The 19483-nt window shown below is 37.7% G+C and overlaps 1 protein-coding gene across 1 annotated transcript in view; it reads left to right on the top strand.

Moving 5' to 3' along the window:
• The window catches only part of myo7ab (myosin VIIAb), a 43004-nt gene that overhangs the window by 7191 nt on the left and 16330 nt on the right, over window positions 1-19483 (top strand). Inside the window, exons 3-22 of the mRNA XM_062432507.1 lie at window positions 1420-1572; window positions 3584-3768; window positions 4084-4205; window positions 5220-5362; window positions 5488-5601; window positions 6329-6482; window positions 6600-6676; window positions 7232-7351; window positions 8966-9108; window positions 9213-9423; window positions 10584-10719; window positions 11238-11344; window positions 11648-11689; window positions 12874-13011; window positions 13389-13547; window positions 14354-14446; window positions 15976-16070; window positions 16250-16334; window positions 16458-16676; window positions 19071-19388. Of these exons, the coding sequence (XP_062288491.1) occupies window positions 1420-1572; window positions 3584-3768; window positions 4084-4205; window positions 5220-5362; window positions 5488-5601; window positions 6329-6482; window positions 6600-6676; window positions 7232-7351; window positions 8966-9108; window positions 9213-9423; window positions 10584-10719; window positions 11238-11344; window positions 11648-11689; window positions 12874-13011; window positions 13389-13547; window positions 14354-14446; window positions 15976-16070; window positions 16250-16334; window positions 16458-16676; window positions 19071-19388 (2814 nt within the window). The remainder of the gene's footprint in view (window positions 1-1419; window positions 1573-3583; window positions 3769-4083; window positions 4206-5219; window positions 5363-5487; window positions 5602-6328; window positions 6483-6599; window positions 6677-7231; window positions 7352-8965; window positions 9109-9212; window positions 9424-10583; window positions 10720-11237; window positions 11345-11647; window positions 11690-12873; window positions 13012-13388; window positions 13548-14353; window positions 14447-15975; window positions 16071-16249; window positions 16335-16457; window positions 16677-19070; window positions 19389-19483) is intronic.

Raw genomic sequence — 19483 nt, 5'->3', positions numbered from 1 at the left:
CTTTACAAACTGTACAACATCTCTCTCTCAGTAATAATAACATTGTACTCACAAAACAAAATATCCTGGCTAAAAAGAAGTCAAAAGAGCAAGAAACAATCCCCATGTTTGTCAAACCTATTTGGAAGAGAAATCAAATAATTATTTTATCCAGCCTCTCCTTTGTGAACATCCAACACATGGGACCAACTTCCTACCCGCTGTACTTGCTGTACATCAAATCACATCAAATCAAATCAATCTGAATTTTTCACTTACAACTACAATATGTTAGTTAGTAAGTAAGTAAGTAAGTAAGTAAGTAAGTAAGTAAGTAAGTAAGTTAGTTAGTTAGTTAGTTAGTTAGTTAGTTAGTTAGTTAGTTAGTTAGTTAGTTAGTTAGTTAGTTAGTTAATTAGTTAGTTAGAATAATATCTAAATTAAAGAATTATTAAACCTTATTCTTATTCAGTAGATATCTAGACTGTTTAGACAGATAGTAGACTGTGGTTAGAAGTCACAAGCCAAAAAAGTTGGATACCACTAATTTAATCTGTCACAATGTTATTTTTAGTTGAATATATTAGTCTAGTCCGCCTGTCTCGATGATCCTTTATCTGACTGAGGTAAGTTAGGATCTATGGCCCGACCATGGCTTTGAAATATCAGCAGCCTAACTGTGTTGTGTATTGATAAATCCACGGCGCTGTCCTTGGTGCTGAAGTAGCACAGTAGACAGATTTGTAACTGTGCCTTTTTCTCTCAGTACTGCTCTTCTGTCAGTTTCATTTTGGATCTGTAATATTCTGTAAACTATATATACTATACATATTAAAGTCTATACTATAGTGTAGCTTATATATTCTATAGAGTAGTGTCACCTTCATCATCAAAGTACACCCCTAGACTTTACTTGTGTAAAAAAGTATTTTACAGGCCACAGATATAACTTGCACTGACTTCACCATGCTCAGCTGCTACAGTTACATTTGGTTTTATGTCATTTGAAACATCATTTGCACCATTTTTTACCAAAAGTTAGACTGAATGCTCCTGAAAATGTCAAATGGTATAACCACAAAAGAATGATAAATATTAAATATTTCATCCACCTACAGTGTATTTAAGTGGACAATAATTACTTCATTTTAAAACATTGAATGAAAAGAAAACATTTTTGAGTATTTCTAAATTTAAGTTTTAAAGCATTTTGTCAATATTGAGCAGGACATATCCTAAAAACAAAAAAAAATTCTAAATATGTTTTGACAAATGATGTAAAATTTGTTAAAACCAGAGTGTTGCATTGCAAAACTTGATTATATTTATTTTTATGAAAAAGTAAAGGTTACACCAATCGACACTGGCTTGCATAACGTCATTGACACTATCACCTCTGCTGTCCTTCTAATTTACTTCCTCCTTTCCCATCTTACTCAGGAACACTGGATTTCCCCTCAAAATGCCACCAACATCAAGCCCATGCACCCGACGTCCATCCACGGCGTGGAGGACATGATCCGTCTGGGCGACCTCAACGAAGCTGGCATCCTCCGCAACCTGCTCATCCGCTACAATGAACGCGTCATCTATGTTAGTTTCCCTCTCTGATACTGCTCTAGCTCAAATGTTTATAGTCATACATAACAAAGACTTAAAGGGGCAGAGAGAGAGAGAGAGAGAGAGAGAGAGAGAGATAGAGAGAGAGAGAGAGAGAGAGAGAGAGAGAGAGAGAGAGAGTGTGACTTCCAAGTTTTGTCTCACTGACTATATTTTCAGGCAGGTAGTAGCGTGACTATTAAGTTCTTACTCAGGTTAAGCTGTTTACGTGTACCTTCAATGCCCTGCACTTGAGTTTACTTACTAAGAGTACTATAAATTACACAAATAAAATAGTATCCCCACCGAGCTCATTGACTGAGTGCTCGAGGTTTACCTGTAATGGGATTTCAGACATAAAAGTAACAGCAACTCCTAACTGCTTACTTGCTGTTAGATGTTTCCATATACGCACTGATCCAAAAACCAGAGTCCTGTACTACGAAGCAGGACTTGGGAGAAGTGAGGTAACTTAAGGTTTAACTCTGGGTTTTTTAAGTCCTACAATCCTTCAATCAGATCACTGGAATTAAAAAGGAGTCACTATTTCTTCAGGATCCCCGACATGGACAAAAGTTGTGATGCAGTGACAAGTAAAAAAGAGCTATATCTATATTTTATAGGTCAAAGAAACATTTTGTTGTTCCAGACTTTTTATTTTAAAACAGAGCTTCTAACAATTAAAGAAATCAGTTACAACACTAAACACATAACAGTGATTTTAGCTGGATTTTAATTGTGCAAACTTGAGTATCAGCTGACAGTGTGGATGATTTTACAGTCTATCACTGTAGCTCAGAATAACATGAAACACCCGTGTGATACTAATTATTTTGAAATAGTAAAAATCGTGCACAGTTAAAGTAGCTTAAAATTACAGTATACAGTAATACAATATTACAATATTTTAAAAATTCATGGTTTTAATAATGTTGACCCCGCCTCCTGATAACCAGCTTTTATCGTACAAGTTATCTCGACAGCCAATGTTAGGCTCATTGAAACCAGATAATGAATGCGTGAGTATGTTGAACTTGCTTCGTAGTACAGGCCTGTTACTTTGGTAACAGTGTTTACACGTAAACCAGCTTCTTCTCACCCAAACCGAGCTGATCTGTGGCCTCAACTGTGTAGCAGCTTTACTAAAAGGCCAAGCAGGCTTAAATAGCTTTAATTATTGTCTAACAGCGCATTCTACCGAAGAGACAAACTCCTCAAAACTTTAAGACTGTTCCTTTAAGACTCCCAGTTAGTTCGGTAATGGTTTGTGGTTGTTTTGTTCTCTCTCTCCATGTAGACAAATTGTGGTGGAAGGGTGAGTATGAAAGTAAACTATGCTAACACAGTTTAGTGATCCCCCTAACATAGTTTTTATATATTTCTTTTTGTATTTTAGTGCTGTAATTGTGGATGGTAAGAGCAGCCTCGGACCCACAAACTGTAAAGACGTTTAAAAAACAAAAAACAAAAAAGACTATGATGATGTTAAATTGATATCCTAAATGGTCCCATGATGTTAAAAATAACAAATTAGACCATGAAGTCAATGAACAATGACCCAAAGGTTGTGAAACATGCAACTCTTTGGTCATTTTAAGATAATAAGGCAAGAAAAAAGATTAATAAGATAAGGAGATATCTTCTGTAATGATCTTGATTTTAAGGTTTGAAAATGTATTTCATTCATGGTTCTAAAAGTAGTTATTTTTTGGAAAGTATACATTTGTTGCAAGAATTTGAATGTCATGTGATTAATTAGAATGATAATCTAATTAGAGTAAATTAAGCTTTAATTGTTTAACACTAGAAATGCCAATGAGTCAAGGAGAAAACCAAGTGGACGCAGTAAAAATCATATCCACAATTAATTAATTACCTTGTGATCTTGTGATTGGGATAATAACACAGCATTAGTTACAGCATAATGGAGATATTCTGTGGTCTTATCAGTGTTTGAAACATCAGTGTTTGAAACATCTGCTCTTCTATCTGTTGGTTCCTGTAGACGTACACAGGCTCAATCCTGGTCGCGGTCAATCCCTACCAGCTGCTGCCCATCTACACTCCAGACCAGATCCGCCTCTACACCAATAGGAAGATCGGAGAGCTGCCGCCGCACATATTCGCCATAGCGGACAACTGTTACTTTAACATGCAGCGGAACAACAAGGACCAGTGCTGCATCATCAGGTGTGTGTTTGTGTTACTCACACTCAAACAGTTCACAAACTCAGAAAAAATGTTGAGAACCACTGAGGACTGAAGACTTAGGTAGTGCCTTGATTTATGCTCCGATAGTGACACACAGCACTGCAGATGTTTGTTACAGCCAGGATGAGTGTGTAACTGTCCCTCTGTGTTTGTGTTTGTGTGTGTGTGTTTGTGTGTGTGTGTGTGTGTGTGTGTATGGGTGTGTGTGTGTGTGTGTGTGTGTGTGTGTGTGTGTGTGTGTGTGTGTGTGTGTGTGTGTGTGTGTGTGTGTGTGTGTGTGTGTGTGTGTGACAGTGGTGAGTCCGGAGCCGGGAAGACCGAGAGCACAAAGCTGATTCTGCAGTTCCTCGCAGCCATCAGCGGTCAACACTCCTGGATTGAGCAGCAAGTCCTGGAGGCTACGCCCATCCTGGAAGGTCAGCCGCAATGTTTTTATCATTTATCATCTCTGGTTTCTGTGTGCTTTCATTAATGGACACATGAATCTGAACACAAAGACGTTGAATCTAAGAAAGAGAAAGCAGTCTTATCACAAAGTCCACTCAGCTGTCTTGGAGCTTTTGATGAAGATGAAGGAACTGTAGCTGCTTAAATTTACATTTGATCCGAGCACTTTATTACAAAGGAGTATAAGAGCCACACAATGAAAAAATGAGTGGAGGATGATTTTTTTATTTTGCATTTTCGAGAATAAAGTCGAACTTTTGAGAATAACATTATGTCATTCTCTACATTTCGACTTTATTCTCAACATTTTGACTTTATTCTCAACTTTATTCTCCACATTTCGACTTTATTCTCAACTTTATTCTCCATATTTCGACTTAATTCTCCACATTTCAACTTTATTCTCAACTTTATTCTCCACATTTCGACTTTATTCTCAACTTTATTCTCCATATTTCGACTTAATTCTCCACATTTCAACTTTATTCTCAACTTTATTCTCCACATTTTGAATTTATTTTCGACTTTATTCTCCACATTTCAACATTATTCTTCAAATTTCAACTTTATTTTGGAAATGCAAAATAAATTGCGCTCATTTTGTTTCCTGCATGTCCCTAATACTCCTTAGTACTTTACAGACTCCTCTGCCATGATGGATTCAAAACTGAAGTTCAAAGTTTGGTCTTTACAAAGGAAACCATAAGCTACATTAAGTAGTTTCCTGGAGCAGCAGATGCACTTGCCCCAGTTTTTGTTCTTTAAGTCCTCAAAGTGCTGCAAGATCAAGAGTGAACTTTGAACCTCAGATGTCAAATATAATCCACTTTTGTGATATCAGTCCTGTGTAGTCGTACACTGTCAAACATAAATCTAGTTGCACTTTAGCTGCATGCTGTCAGACTCCTCTCCCAGCTCGGTGTGTGTTTGTTTCTGTACTTCTTCCCCTGTCGCCTCATTGTCCGATTTGTCATCTCATTCAGCCTTTGGAAATGCCAAGACCATCCGTAATGACAACTCCAGTCGCTTTGGGAAATATATCGATATCCACTTCAACAAGCGAGGGGCCATCGAAGGAGCCAAAATAGAGCAGTACCTGCTGGAGAAGTCTCGTGTGTGCCGACAGGTGAGACAACAGATCATAGTATACACCTGTCTTTGTAGATTAAATATATCCTCAGTGTCAGTAAGGACCACAGAAGTTCCTGCAGCTCACTTTTCTCGTTTGTTTTTCTATCTGTTCTCCACCAGGCTCCAGATGAGAGGAACTACCATGTTTTCTACTGTATGTTGAGGGGGATGGCTCCAGAGATGAAGGCCAAGCTGGGCCTGGGCCTCGCTACAGACTACTCCTACCTCACCATGGTGAGTGAGACCGAGCATTGACTGATGAATAAGGTCATTAATTAGTTTTTATTCAAACTGAGACTTGGGCCCCGATCATCATTCACCTCCAGTGTGGTATGATATATGGATACCAATACTTAATTACATCGAGAACGTCATGTTCACAGTTAGCTAGCATGTTATCTTGTTGGCATGGTAACATGATGCCTGCATATAAAGAATTATATACAACATGTTACCATTTGGTCAATTAAGTCAAAAAAAGAAGATAATTAAAAAATCAACATATCACACATCCAAAACTCAAGTGTACATATTCAAATTACTTAAACAGCTGAAAAGCCAAAATATATTTTAACATCATAGAAGACAAATAAATGGGAGGAAAACGTACCTCTGATAGAGATTTATCTTCTTATCGATTATATTTCTCTGTTTCTTTTGTCTTTTAATCTCTTTTTTAACCTAGTTTTAGTCTAAGCTATTATAAAACTTCATCTCTTTTATATCATCCTTCATTTTAGTCTTGTTGGTGTTTTGAATCTTCTTTCACCTAGTTTTATTTATTTTATTAACATTTTCTAAACATTTTATCATCCTTCTTTTGTGTGCATTGGTTTCAGTTTTTGTATTTCAATTTACTTTTAATTAATTTAGTTTTTATTCCTTTTCTGTATGTTGACACTTGTTCTGTCATGAAAAATAATCATCTAAAGATATCTGTGGGGTTTTGTTTACCTTCCAGGGTAAATGTACACAGTGTGACGGTCGTGATGACCTGAACGATTACTCCAGCATCATGTCAGCCATGAAGGTCCTCATGTTCACCGAGACTGAGAACTGGGAGATTTCCAAGCTGCTGGCTGCCATCCTGCACATGGGCAACCTCGGATTCGAGGGTACGTCTCACTGCACACGCACATTTAGCTTATACAACTAGCAGTTAGATAATTGGTGAGCAGATATCAGAGATATGAGGAAGTGAGGAAATCAATGATCTCTCTCGTCTCCCTCAGCTCGTACGTATGACAACCTGGACGCCTGCGTGGTCGTGAGATCTCCTGACCTGGTGACTTCAGCTTCACTCATGGAGGTGTGTATGAGTGTATGCATAGAGTAGATGTGTCTGATCTATCAATAATCAATAATATTAATAATGATAATAACTTTATTTACAATGTTACAAAGTGCTTTCCATATAAATCAAGTAAAACGTAGAAAGAGCAAAATTGATGACATTTTTTGCCAACAAACTTCTCAAAATCACTTTATTTATTATAAAACATCAAATCATGAAACAGTAAAACCAACAATAGTCAAAACCATGAAATATAGATAAAATATAGAAGAAAAAAACACAAAAAGGATGAGCAATACAGTCAGTAATACTATAGTTAAGTAGTGTCTGCAGAGCTTTCTCTCTAAACATTGATCTAGTTAGTAAGAAATTCAATTATTATGTATCAAAACAAAAGTAATCACCTGCTTCACTCCAGTGATTTCTCATATGCTGCTACGTCTGATAAAGGGTCGTAAAAAAGAAAAGCACACTGTGTACCTGCTTTAAATTAAAGTCAATGTTGTCATTCACTTGTGTTATTTTTTTCTTTTTTTCCCCCTGCTTTTCACTGCCTGTTGTGCTCGGCAGGTGGAGCCGAAGGACGTGATGGTGTGTTTAACCACACGGACGCTGATCACACGAGGTGAAAGTGTTGCCACGCCTCTCAGTGTGGATCAAGGCCTGGACGTCAGGGACGCCTTTGTCAAGGTATTGATGTTTTACCACTTTAAAGCCCCTGAAACATTTTCATTACCATTATTTTATTACTATTACCATGTTAGTATGCTTGAAATGGCATCTACTCCTTCTCCTTAAACATTCAACAATCTATGCAAATATGATTCATTTCAAAAGTTGAACAGCTGAATACAAGATGCCTCAGACTTCAGTGTAAAGTCTATTGTCAGTTTATATGCGTCCAATTTCATATTGGACCACTATTGGTGCCAAATTAGTTGTGATGTCAGAAATAATGCTCATCAGATTTTCACTGAGCATAAAGAAAATTTGTGAAAGTGAAAACAGTCCCCCAGTGTCAAACTCTGCACATACATCGTACAGTGAAGCTGATGATTTATGGGCACAGAGTATAACATTAAGTATAATAGCAAAGTTTAAGTATAATTTATAAAGGAGAATTTTTGACATCTAAGGAAATACGCTTGTTCGCTTACTGACGAGACTTAGAGAATGAGAATATTGATACTGCTCTCAAGTCTGTATCCAGTAGCCGATTAGCTTAGCTCAGCATGAGGGCTGGAAACAGGTGTATCCACCTAACAGCATCTCTAAAGCTCACTAATTAAGCGTTTCTTGCATCCAGCCATCCATCCATCTATCCATATGATCCCCGGCCAGATGAGATATATACAGTATACTCTCTCCAAGACTGTGAGTCTGTTGCAGGTTTCCTATCAGCTGGATGTGCTGGGAAAACCTCCAAAGCGAGGCACCCAGGAGGCATCCTAACTGACTGACTTTTTGTGCAAAGTACCGGATAAGTGAATATTTAAAAAAAGTCAAAGCTCCAGCAACACACAACTTTATTATAAGACTAACACGTTTCAGCTTATGGCCTTCATCAGTGTCATTATAAGACACATTACAAACAGTATTTAAATAGAGTAGTTAAAAAGCAGAAAAACTCAAAAAGGTGAAAAAAATACACAAGCAAATGTGCATCCAGACATGTATCAGCCAATGAGGTATCTACCAAGATGGGTTGGGTATGTTGTGATGTGACTTTAGGCCAATAATTACCCCAGACAGGCAAGGGAGTATCCACTAAGGGACATGGGTGACACCATATTTGGTCCATACACTAGAAAAGTAAAATTGAAGGGGTGATACATGAGTTAGTACAGAAGAGGCTAAAATCTAAACTGTGCCTATCTGATATGCCATATTTACCTAACACACCTAAATATATACATACATACATACATACATACATACATGTATAAACGTGCTGAATGTGGGAAGAGTAAAATAATACATCATAAACACTTATGAAACCACAAAAAAAGAGATATTTAAGAATCTCTCTAAAAAATAAAATAGATATTCAAAATATGGGAAAAAGAAAGACAAAGACATTGGCTGAAATTGTCTGAACTGAAGCAGACATTGGTATGTTTTAAGGGGGGGTCAAAAGCCAAAATAGTTGAGAATCACTGCTTTAAAATCATTTATCATAAAAGCAAAGATTAGGGTCATCTAATGAAAACCTCTACAGGTTCTGAATCAGAAAAGTGTATCCACAGCGGAAATGTTCAAAAAATTAAAGATGTGTATTCTTATTGACTCTGTTTTATCTTCCAGGGGATCTACGGCAGGCTGTTTGTCTGGATTGTAGATAAGATTAACGCTGCTATATTCAGGCCTCCGATGTCTGAGGGTAACATCATTCGCAGGTCGATCGGTTTATTGGACATCTTTGGATTCGAAAACTTCATCGTCAACAGGTGATTTTTTTATTGGTTATTTATTTGTATAACATTAAAAAACTTAAGTCAAACTGTATTCTTTCTGCTAATTTCATATTTAAACACCTCCTTTTTCCTCCTAGTTTTGAACAACTGTGCATCAACTTTGCCAACGAGAACCTGCAGCAGTTCTTTGTCCGTCACGTCTTCAAACTGGAGCAGGAGGAATACAACCTGGAGGACATCAGCTGGCAGCACATCGAGTTCACCGACAACCAGGACGCGCTGGACATGATCGCCAACAAGCCCATGAACATCATCTCGCTCATCGACGAGGAGAGCAAATTTCCTAAGGTACAATACAATAACGAGGGCTGTTACATGGATACTGCAGTCTATAGTGTTCTGTAAGTTTTGGGCCTTTTATGAGATTTTTAAGTTTGTATTGTTAGAAACATAACTGTGTATTGGCCTAAACTGCATTTGGCTTTAAAAGTCATAAAGCTTTATAATATATGGATATAGTTAAGATATTTTGCATTTCTTTATAGTCAGTGGTGGAATTTACTCAAGTACTCCACTCAGAGGGAAATATTGTACTCTAATTATTTAGTTACTTCAGTTACTTCTCATGTCAAGACTCAGGACAACTTTATTGTTAATGAGTCCACATGAAAGTGCACATTAGGCCAGTAATGGTGCTACATTCATCATTGAAGCAGTGCGGACGGATTCGAGGAGTAAAAACAGATCATTTTTTAAATATTTTATATATTTTTAATCATTTAAATCACTTGTGTAGATCTGTTCTTGCTTTGATCAACAGAAAAAGCCACATTAAATCCTCTTTGATTCAGTGTTTTAACCCTTACATACTGTTCATATTCTGGCTCATAATTAGTCTCTACATCAATTCACATTCATAAATTCCCCGTCAGTCATTAATAAATGGTTGATTCTTAATGAAGAGTGAATTCTATTTATTTATAGAAAAAAGACATTTAAAATCACTATATTACGGTCCAGGAGAACATTTTATAGAATATAAAGAATATAACAACATGTTTGAATGGTGATTTTTAAATTTTTCTCAAATTTGGACTTTTGCATACAAACATGTTTATCAGCAGCACAAAAATCTAAATAATTATGTAATTTATTTCCATTTTTGTATATTCAAGGTCACATTAGGAAACATTCACCTAAAAGAGATGCGTATATGGTGTTTTTTCAGCTATCAAATGTAGAAATGTGTCATATTTGACAGTAAGAGTTAATGGGGCTCAACACTTTTTACAGGCATATATGGCATATACATATGAATATCTGTATATATAACCAAAAAACACTGACTGGCCATCTTGTATACGGTTTTTTGTTACTTTCAATACTTTAAGTACATTTTGCAACCAACACTTTTGCACTTTTACTCAAGACTTTTACTTCTAATGGACTTTTACTTTTTACTCAAGCAAAAAGTTATTATTGTCTGCTTCTTTGTCTTTTTTTTACAGGGAACTGATGCGACGATGCTGTATAAGCTCAATTCACAGCACAAGCTCAACTCTAACTACATCCCCCCAAAGAACAGCTACGAAAGCCAGTTTGGGATCCAACACTTTGCTGGTGTGGTGCATTACGAGACCAGAGGTGCGTCCTGTTTCATCTGTATCATCTGCTATCCCCCATGTTGTCATTTATTTCTCCTCCGCCTCTCGCTCCTCTCTTATTTGTACTGGTTCATATAATTATTTTCTTCTTGTGAGAAGTTATGCTGATAAAAAGCAGATGAGGACTGCTCTTCGCCCAGAGGAGCAGACTTTCTGGCTGTTTTTAGGACAGAATTAAATTGTTCAGGAGCAAAAATGTGGATTTTGTTCTGGAAAAAGGTCAGAAAAGGGTCAGCTATCAGTTTTTTATTATGAGTTATTTTTATGCCAGTTCTATCTGTCCACCAGAAAACATATAATACAGAATTAGATTTCCCAACATGGGTCCATGTAGGAATCATGGGATAATGCAGGATTACATTAACAAAACTGTTTAATAAATGAGCTCCATCTCCATGGTTAACGCTCTTGGTTCATTTAAGAATAAGTGAAAGACAGAACAATGTATAACTATAGGTGTGAAGAAGTGAGCTCACAGTATTTCTCTCTGTGTCCAAGGATTCCTAGAGAAAAACCGAGACAGCCTCCACACCGACATCATCCAGCTCGTCCATTCGTCCAAGAACAAGTTCATCAAGCAGATCTTCCAGTCCGACGTTGCCATGGTGAGACCAACAAATTACTGTGATGCCACCTCATTTTCCTGCAGTCTAACTCGTCATTTAAGCACATGGATTCTTATAATGGTTGACTAATACGTTATTACCTCCTTTATTCACTTTTTTTTTTTTTTGGTCGTGACTTTAAAGGTGTTGCTGTCTTCAAAGTGATGATGTCACTGGTGACTTTTGCTTCCCTTTAGCTTTTCACCCCCCCACAGTGTTACACAGCTTTAACTAATGGCACAACCCTCCTCTCTATCTGCTGTCTCTTCTCTGTTTTTCTTCTTTCTTCTCCTCTGACATCAGTTTCTGTGTGGCTATCAGCAGCCCAGCACCCCCACTCCCAAGGTAATCATAGGCCTTTCAGCAACACGTGTGTATGTGTGTGTATGTGTTTCCTTAAACTTGAATAAAAGAAAAAAAGCAACCCACAAATCCAAAATACCTTCAGATAGTAATAGTAGCACCCTTCTTCTTTTAAGCTCTTCTCTTTATTCCACAGGTGTGCAGTTTTGTTGTAGCAGAAACCAGAAGGAAATTTGTGTTGATTTGGGGGAAATTTAGCATGTTAACCACAAATTATTTCTGCAAACTCTCTGACGTTTCAGTCCTCACTGGTTTTACCTTGTGGCAAAAAAGTAGAGGCAAATTGTGGAATAATTTGATAAAAATCCGAGACACGAGGGGCTTCTGAAAGGATTCCAGTGAGGAGAGCTGTCAGAGAGTTTGTACTGTCTCGTGCTTTATTTGTTTGTTGTGTGATGTAGTAATAATGTGTGTGCACCCTGTTCTTGTATTGTGTACCACTGTGTGAATATGTGTCTTGTGTTTACCTACATGCAGTGCAAAAGAAAAAGGTATTTAGGAGCTTCTTAACTAATTAAAACAACGGTAACAACAAATAACGTAATAATAAAATCCATAAATTAATAAACAGTTATGTCCACATCTTCATGAGCCACCCAAATTTATTCTAGTTGTTTTTAACCATTTTTATATCGCACCTTTCATACAGGTGAATGTAGTTCAAAATGGTTCCCAGTTTATTGACAAGCTGATAATAAGATAGAACAAGTGTTAGCTTAAAGAAAAGGAATAAAAAAGATAAGGGAACAAAAACAGAGAACAAATTAAAAAGAAAAAAACTGCACGCAGGTGAAAATAATGATAAATGATAAAAAAAAAAAAAAATTATGTTTAGAGAGGATTTTATCATGTTCACTGATTTTTGTAATTAATATATTTTACTTCTATAGCACATGTCATGTGTGACATTCAGCGCAAAGTGCTTCACAGGAACATAAATAATCATTCACAATTTTTAAAAAAAAAGGATAAATACTATAAATCATGATACATTTGAATTAAAAGAAAAGATTATATAGAATAATAAACACTTTTTGTGTGGTAGAGTGCTGCAGAAGGAGTTCTCATCATTGGCACTGAAAAACGCTCATGGAGACAAGGACTTGGTGAAAGGTTGGGGAAACAGTTTTCATGTATTTCCACCGTGTGTGTGTGTGTGTGTGCAGGGTGTTGAGACCAGGAAACGCTCTCCCACTCTGAGCAGCCAGTTCAAACGTTCCCTGGAGATGCTGATGAGGACACTCAGCGTCTGCCAGCCGTTCTTCGTTCGCTGCATAAAACCCAACGAATTCAAAAGGCCTATGGTGAGTGCTGTTTGTGTGTGTGTGTGTGTGTGTGTGTGTGTGTGTGTGTGTGTGTGTGTGTGTGTGTGTGTGTGTGTGTGTGTGTGTGTGTGTGTGAGTGTGTGTGTGTAATTCAATATTGAATAAAGCTGCTGAGTATTCTGTGTTTATTACTTGTAGATTTAACCGTAACGTTGATTTCAGCAACACTTGAACAGTTAAACATATTCAATCTCCTGTTCTCTTACCTTTTATTACATCACCTCACAGCTCATGTAAAGCAAAGTCTTATAGAAACTGGATTTAATTCAACTTTCCTCTTCTTAATTGGCACAATCTGACTTTCTTTAACCTCCTATTTCATCTTGTTTCTGTGTTGTTGTTTTTTTTTCTCTCAGTTATTTGACAGAGAGCTGTGTATTCGTCAGCTGCGCTACTCCGGCATGATGGAGACCATCCGGATTAGACGGGCCGGTTATCCCATTCGATACACCTTTGGCGAATTTGTGGACCGTTACCGAGTCCTCATGCCTGGCATCAAACCTGCGCACAAACAGGTCAACACACACAGCCGCTCATCTGTTAAAATGTGGTTTATTTTAGTTCAGAGGGACTGACAGTAACACAAGGTACAGAAAGACTGATGTGTGTACTGAGATTTCTGCTGCTCGCCTCAATATAAATGTGTTGACCTTTAGAAGTAGCAAATATCAGCCAGGCATTATTATTCACCTCTAATGTGTTGGGTGTGATCTGTTTGTTTGATAAATATCTATTGTAGAACTGATCAATACTGCATTAATTGTGTTATTTTAGGCAAGTCAAGGCAAATTCATTTTTATAGGACATTGCAACAACAAGGCTCAATTCAAAGTGCTTTACATAAAACATAAAATGCATCAAGACAGGATATAAAAGCAACATGTGGCAAAATAAAAAATACATTTAAATACAATGGGATTAAATTGGGAAGTGTAAGACAGATAAAAACAGGAGAATAAAAAGTTAAAGCACAGTATGAGATATTAACCCTAAAATTTGGATTGAATCAAAAGCACTCACAAAAAGAAAAGTGTTCAGCCGTGATTTAAAAGAAGTGAGAGTTGAAGAAGACCTGTAGTCTTCTGGGAGTTTGTTCAGATATTTGGAGCATATAAACTGAATGCTGCTTCTCCATGTTTAGTTTTAACTCCGGGGACACAAAGTAGACCTGTCTCAGATCACCTAAGCGGCAGCAGCAGATTAGAGATGTATTCTAGCCTTTATAAACCAACAGTAGTATTTTAAAGATCTGAGAACTGGACTGATATGATCCATATTCCTGTCTTTAACTTCACGTTTCTAAAGTTCTGTCTGCTTCCAGGAGGATCTACGAGGAACCTGCCAACATATAGTCCTGGCCCGGCTGGGGAAACACGATGACTGGCAGATCGGAAAGACCAAGATTTTCCTGAAGGTTTCCTAAATATCAAACTTAATAACATTACAGGATATAAGGCTGGTGATTTTCTATGTGTTTCTTATTGTAAGTAAATCAAACCAACAATGAATTGATGTACTTGGAAGTAGGCTACTGAGTGTGTATCCAAAGCCTAAGCTCTAAGTAAAGCTTTAATTATATTTAAAACACACAGTTACAAAATGCTTCACAAACGCACACACACGTGCAAAATTAAAACAAATAGATTAACCAAATAGTGACAATATAAGATAGAGAAAGAGAATAAGCACAGACTGAAGTGGAGCAACACGTAAGAACAGGAAGGTGGGGGAATATGGCTTAAAGGCCAAGATTTGAGGATCGAAGTGGTCGAAAAGTGGAGTGAAGAACGAAATATGGCAGGGGGCAAAAGTCATTAAGTTCCCTGTATGTAATTCTAATAATGAATTTTACAGGAAGCCAAATGCATGAAAGCAAGAACTAACTATAAATGTTTTAGAGCAGACTGACTGAGACACATGTAGAAAGAGTTACTGTAGTCTAGCCGGGAGAAAATTAATCATTCAAGATCAGTAGAAAGGCCAATATAGGTCTTATTTTTGCAATATTTCTTAACTGAAGGAAACAGGACTGTGTTATGTCTCTCTTTCTCTGTGACGCTCTCCTTCCACCTCTACCTGTCTTCTTTTTTATAGGCAGTGGAGCACCTGAAAGCAATTTAGCCATCTAAGAGACGATTTGAGGAGCAGTGTGTAAAGACTCACTCACTCTTTCTCTCGTGCCTGACTGCCTGCAGCATTGTTTTGGGGATTTTTTTCTTCTTTTCCCCATCCCCAGTTGTTTTCTCTGGAAGGTTTTTGAGTGCTGTGTTTTTTTAATTTTAGTTAAGTCCAGTTATCGGGTTTTTATTTTGGGTTGAGTTAGGTTCGATCTTCCTTTTTGATAGTTTAGAGGAGTGGCTTCTTCATATTTAGTTTCTGTCGACTGGGATCTCCATCAGTTTTTGTTTCTTTACTATGCATTTTGAGTATTTTCTTATTTTTAAAATAAAGTTTCATTCTCAAGGTTTGCAGTCCTTTTATATGTTTCGGTCTCTAGCTGAGCTTTGATTAGAAGAAACGTAACAGGCTGGAAAAGCAAATTAACATGATGGTCAAATGTCACATTCTGGACAAAGATGATACCAAGATATATCTACCAAGATATATTTGATCTACTTAGATATATCTTATTCTTCTTTAATGTAAACCACAGAACATAGCCAAACTAAAAAACTGACATGTTGAAACACAGTGCAACAGCATCGTACATCAATTAATAGTTCTGGGCAACAACAAAGATCTTAAACACAGAGGAATTATATATATAAGACTTTGGATGCACTCACACACAATAAATTGCCAGCCATATCCTTTAAAGTGATGCAATCTACTAGAATATTTAATCTTAAATCATAATCAATGCCTCTCTGGAAAAGAAAAAAGTTTATATATATCTTGTTGGTGGTTTTATTTACTGTTGTATGTCTGCTTTTCTTCTGTCAGGATCACCACGACATGCAACTGGAGATCGAGAGAGACACGGCCATTACGAACAAGGTCATCCTCATCCAGAAGGCTGTGCGCGGACTTAAAGAGAGGTCAGAAACTTCCCACAAATGTATACCTTTGTTTTGAGTGTCTTTTTTTTTTCTAATAAGAGCGTTCCTACCTGTTTATGTATTTGACGAGTGAACCTCAGCTCTAAAGGAAGAATTCAGGATACATTTCTACTACTTTACATCCTGGTGTGAAATCTCATGTCTGTCTTTCTTTTTAGGACAAACTTTCTCAGACTAAGGAATGCTGTGATTTTTATCCAGAAGGTGTGGAGGGGTTATCGGTCCAGGAAGAATTACCAAATTGTGAGTCAATGTTCAGTTTTCATGAATCAAAAAATAAAATAGTGCTCTCTAACTTCTCCAAGCAATGTGATATTTTATCCCACTAAATGCCCTTTTTTTGCCCTTTTTCCTCTTTTCTTTTAGATGCAGTCAGGCTTCTTACGCCTCCAGGCTGTCTACAGGTCCAGGAAGCACTACAAAAGCTACCGGTCGACTCGCCGTTGTGTTACTCTCATGCAAGCCCGTTGCCGCGGTTTCATCATCCGGCAGACATTTTGGCGGCGTCTTCGTGCCGTGTTGACCATCCAGGCCTACACCAGGGGCATGATAGCCAGACGCCTCTGCCAGAGGCTCAGGGCAGAGGTAACAAGCCATTATGTTTACTACTGCTACTTGAATCTTGTTGTTGACGTGCCAGAAGGACAAGAACATTGGTGTTGAGGGTAAATGTGGTATGAAAAAAAATTGGGATTGGCTAAAAGAAAATGTGAAGCCTTACACTGTGTCTCAAATCACATACTTCTGTTACACTGTGTACTTATTTTTGTAGTGCGCACATTTCAACAGGTTTATGTTGTCTCAAATCAAACAGTATAATGGTGCTTAGTGCAATAAACGCATGTATTATTTACATTTGTATAATGAAGCGATGTTCACCGTAGTTAGAACGTCCTCAGTTGCCATTTCCTGTTTGAAAAGGTCTCCCTGATTTTCCGCTTCGTAGCCAAGATGGCAACCATTGAGGGCGAGAAATGTCCATACTTCCACCCTCAACTTTTTGACTGTTTAGAGTGCACCATTTTTTCATACTTCTCAGTGTGTGAATGCACTCAGAATATTAAGTGTAAGTACAGAGGTATGAGATTTGACACACAGCATTACTGTATTTGTTCTTATAATGCCATTAATATAAAGATACTACAGAAAGTTTTTCTTTATACTGAAATGCAAAGGTCAGCTTGGAGCGAGGGATTATTTTAGACGTAACACCAACAACTGGTGAGATATCTTAAAATCGTTAGTAAGCTGACTTTAAAGGAACAGTTCGAAATGTTTGGAAGAGTTTGATGAGAAGATCGATACCACTCTCATGTCTGTAAGGTAAATATGAAACTAAAGACAGCAGCTACTAGCCTTGCTCAACCTACCAACACCTCTGAAGCTCACTACCTAACCAAGATACTTTCCTCCTTCCTCCAGCTAACCAGCTGCTAGGCTGTAGCCTTATATTAAGCATCAAGACATGACAGATCTTATCATCTTTTTCTTGGCTAAGGGAGCCAGTAATCCAAAAAAATGTGAACTATTGCTTTAGAAAACAGAAGGTATCACTGGGAATAAAAGGGGATGTGAAGAAGGGATTTTCTTGCTCTTGATCAAACGCTACTTATAATACATCTGTCTAGTGTCGCAGTGGTGATAGAAAATGTCTGAAATCTGATGGTTTTCCCCCTTATTTCTAACTTCATGATATCTTTGAATTATGGGTGCTACTTCTCGTAAATTCCTTTTACTTACTCACCAATATCTGTGAGAGTTAGCGGTGTGCTACAGGTGTTTTTCCCTTTTTTAAAGAGATTTGTGGGAAATAAATGACGTGGAAACACAACAGCAACTTTTTGGGGGAAACTAAAACTTACTATGCAGCGCATCTCCCTCATTCATCAACTATAAATCCAGCTTTAAGGCCTTGGTATACTTCAAACTCACTATGTTTTACATGTCATTGAACCTCGTCTTAAGGTGAAGGTTCACTTAGTTGGACACACAAAAACCCACAAAAACAGTTGTGTGAGAAGTTCAAACCATGCCTTACTTTCACATCTTTGCACACCGGCCGAAAGGGAGTTTTAGACGCTGTTAGATGAGACAACAAGCACTTCTTTTGAAGTGTACTGAGGCCTTTAAGCACACTTAATCCAATCTGAGGTGCTCATAATAGTTTAATAGTTGTTTTTTTAATCAAGAACCTTGCATGTTTATAAATGTTTTACCATGAAACCTTATTTTAAACATAGTTTTTTTTTTTAATAAGCTTGTTTTAACCTGGTTGCATACTGTTTGTGAAATATGAAAATGTTTGGAAATGCTCCTTTTATATCTGCCATTGTTGCACATTTCCTGTTCTGAGAGTCAATATTGAATAAATCGGTTGTGTTTTTAAAATGTTTGCTAAATCTCAGTTTGTTATCAAATAGATCAGTTGTAAATAGCTTTCAGAGAACTCTCAAAATAATTAACCCCTGAGCGAGTCTGCAGCTCCTCCAGTGATGCGACAGTGAAGAAGTCGGTTGGGCGAGGTGGGTGAGCGCTTTGGGAGCCCAACAGCGGAGCAACTTGTGGACCTGAACAGACAAGATGTGGCTGCTGTTTATATATATATATATATATATTGTCAATGTTGTACATGTACATGCGTCCAAAGATGTTGACCCTTGCATCTGCAAAAACCTACTTTTGGATGCGTGTCATGTTAGAGTGTAGAAATGTAGATGTTTTCTGCTGTAGCTCTTACTGTAAATATCCTGTAAATACTGAATAGAGGTAAAAAGTACTCTTTAGTATTCTTTACTCTCTGTTGTGTAATCATTTCTTAGATGTATCATAACAAAAAGTAACTTTTAACACCCTTAATATTTCCCCTCCAGTTCCTCAGCTCTAGTTTTAATAAGACAATTTATGAAATAGATCATTAATAAATGCAAATCAGGTGGCTGATCCATACCTAACAGCCTACCTGCCTCTGTGAACCCACAGCTGCAGCATCGCCTGGAAGCCGAGCGTCAGCGCCTGGCCGAGGAGGAGCAGCTGCGAAACCAGATGACGGCTCGGCGGGCCAAAGTGGAGGCCGAGAGGAAACACCAGGAGCGGCTCATCCAACTGGCCCAGCAGCAGGAGGAGAGGGACAGGGAGGAAAAAGAGGAAGCGAAGAGAAAGAAGGAGATGGTGGAGCAGATGGAGAGGGAGAAGGAACAGCCTGTGGACCACTCAGACATGGTGGATCGCATGTTCGGTTTCCTGGGGAACTCTGGGCCGTTACCCAACCAGGACGGACAAGCACCATCCGGCTTTGAAGTATGTATTAGTAGCTGGTTTTAGCCATGGACACTATTGTCTGCCATGAAATCTTGTGCAGACATTCATGGTCCCCAGAGGATAAATCCTTCTTA

This window comes from Scomber scombrus, chromosome 14, assembly GCF_963691925.1.
Source record: "Scomber scombrus chromosome 14, fScoSco1.1, whole genome shotgun sequence".
Taxonomy (NCBI): Eukaryota; Metazoa; Chordata; class Actinopteri; order Scombriformes; family Scombridae; genus Scomber; species Scomber scombrus.
Note: the sequence above shows the minus strand (reverse complement) of the source record. Positions and strands in the feature narration are given on the sequence as shown.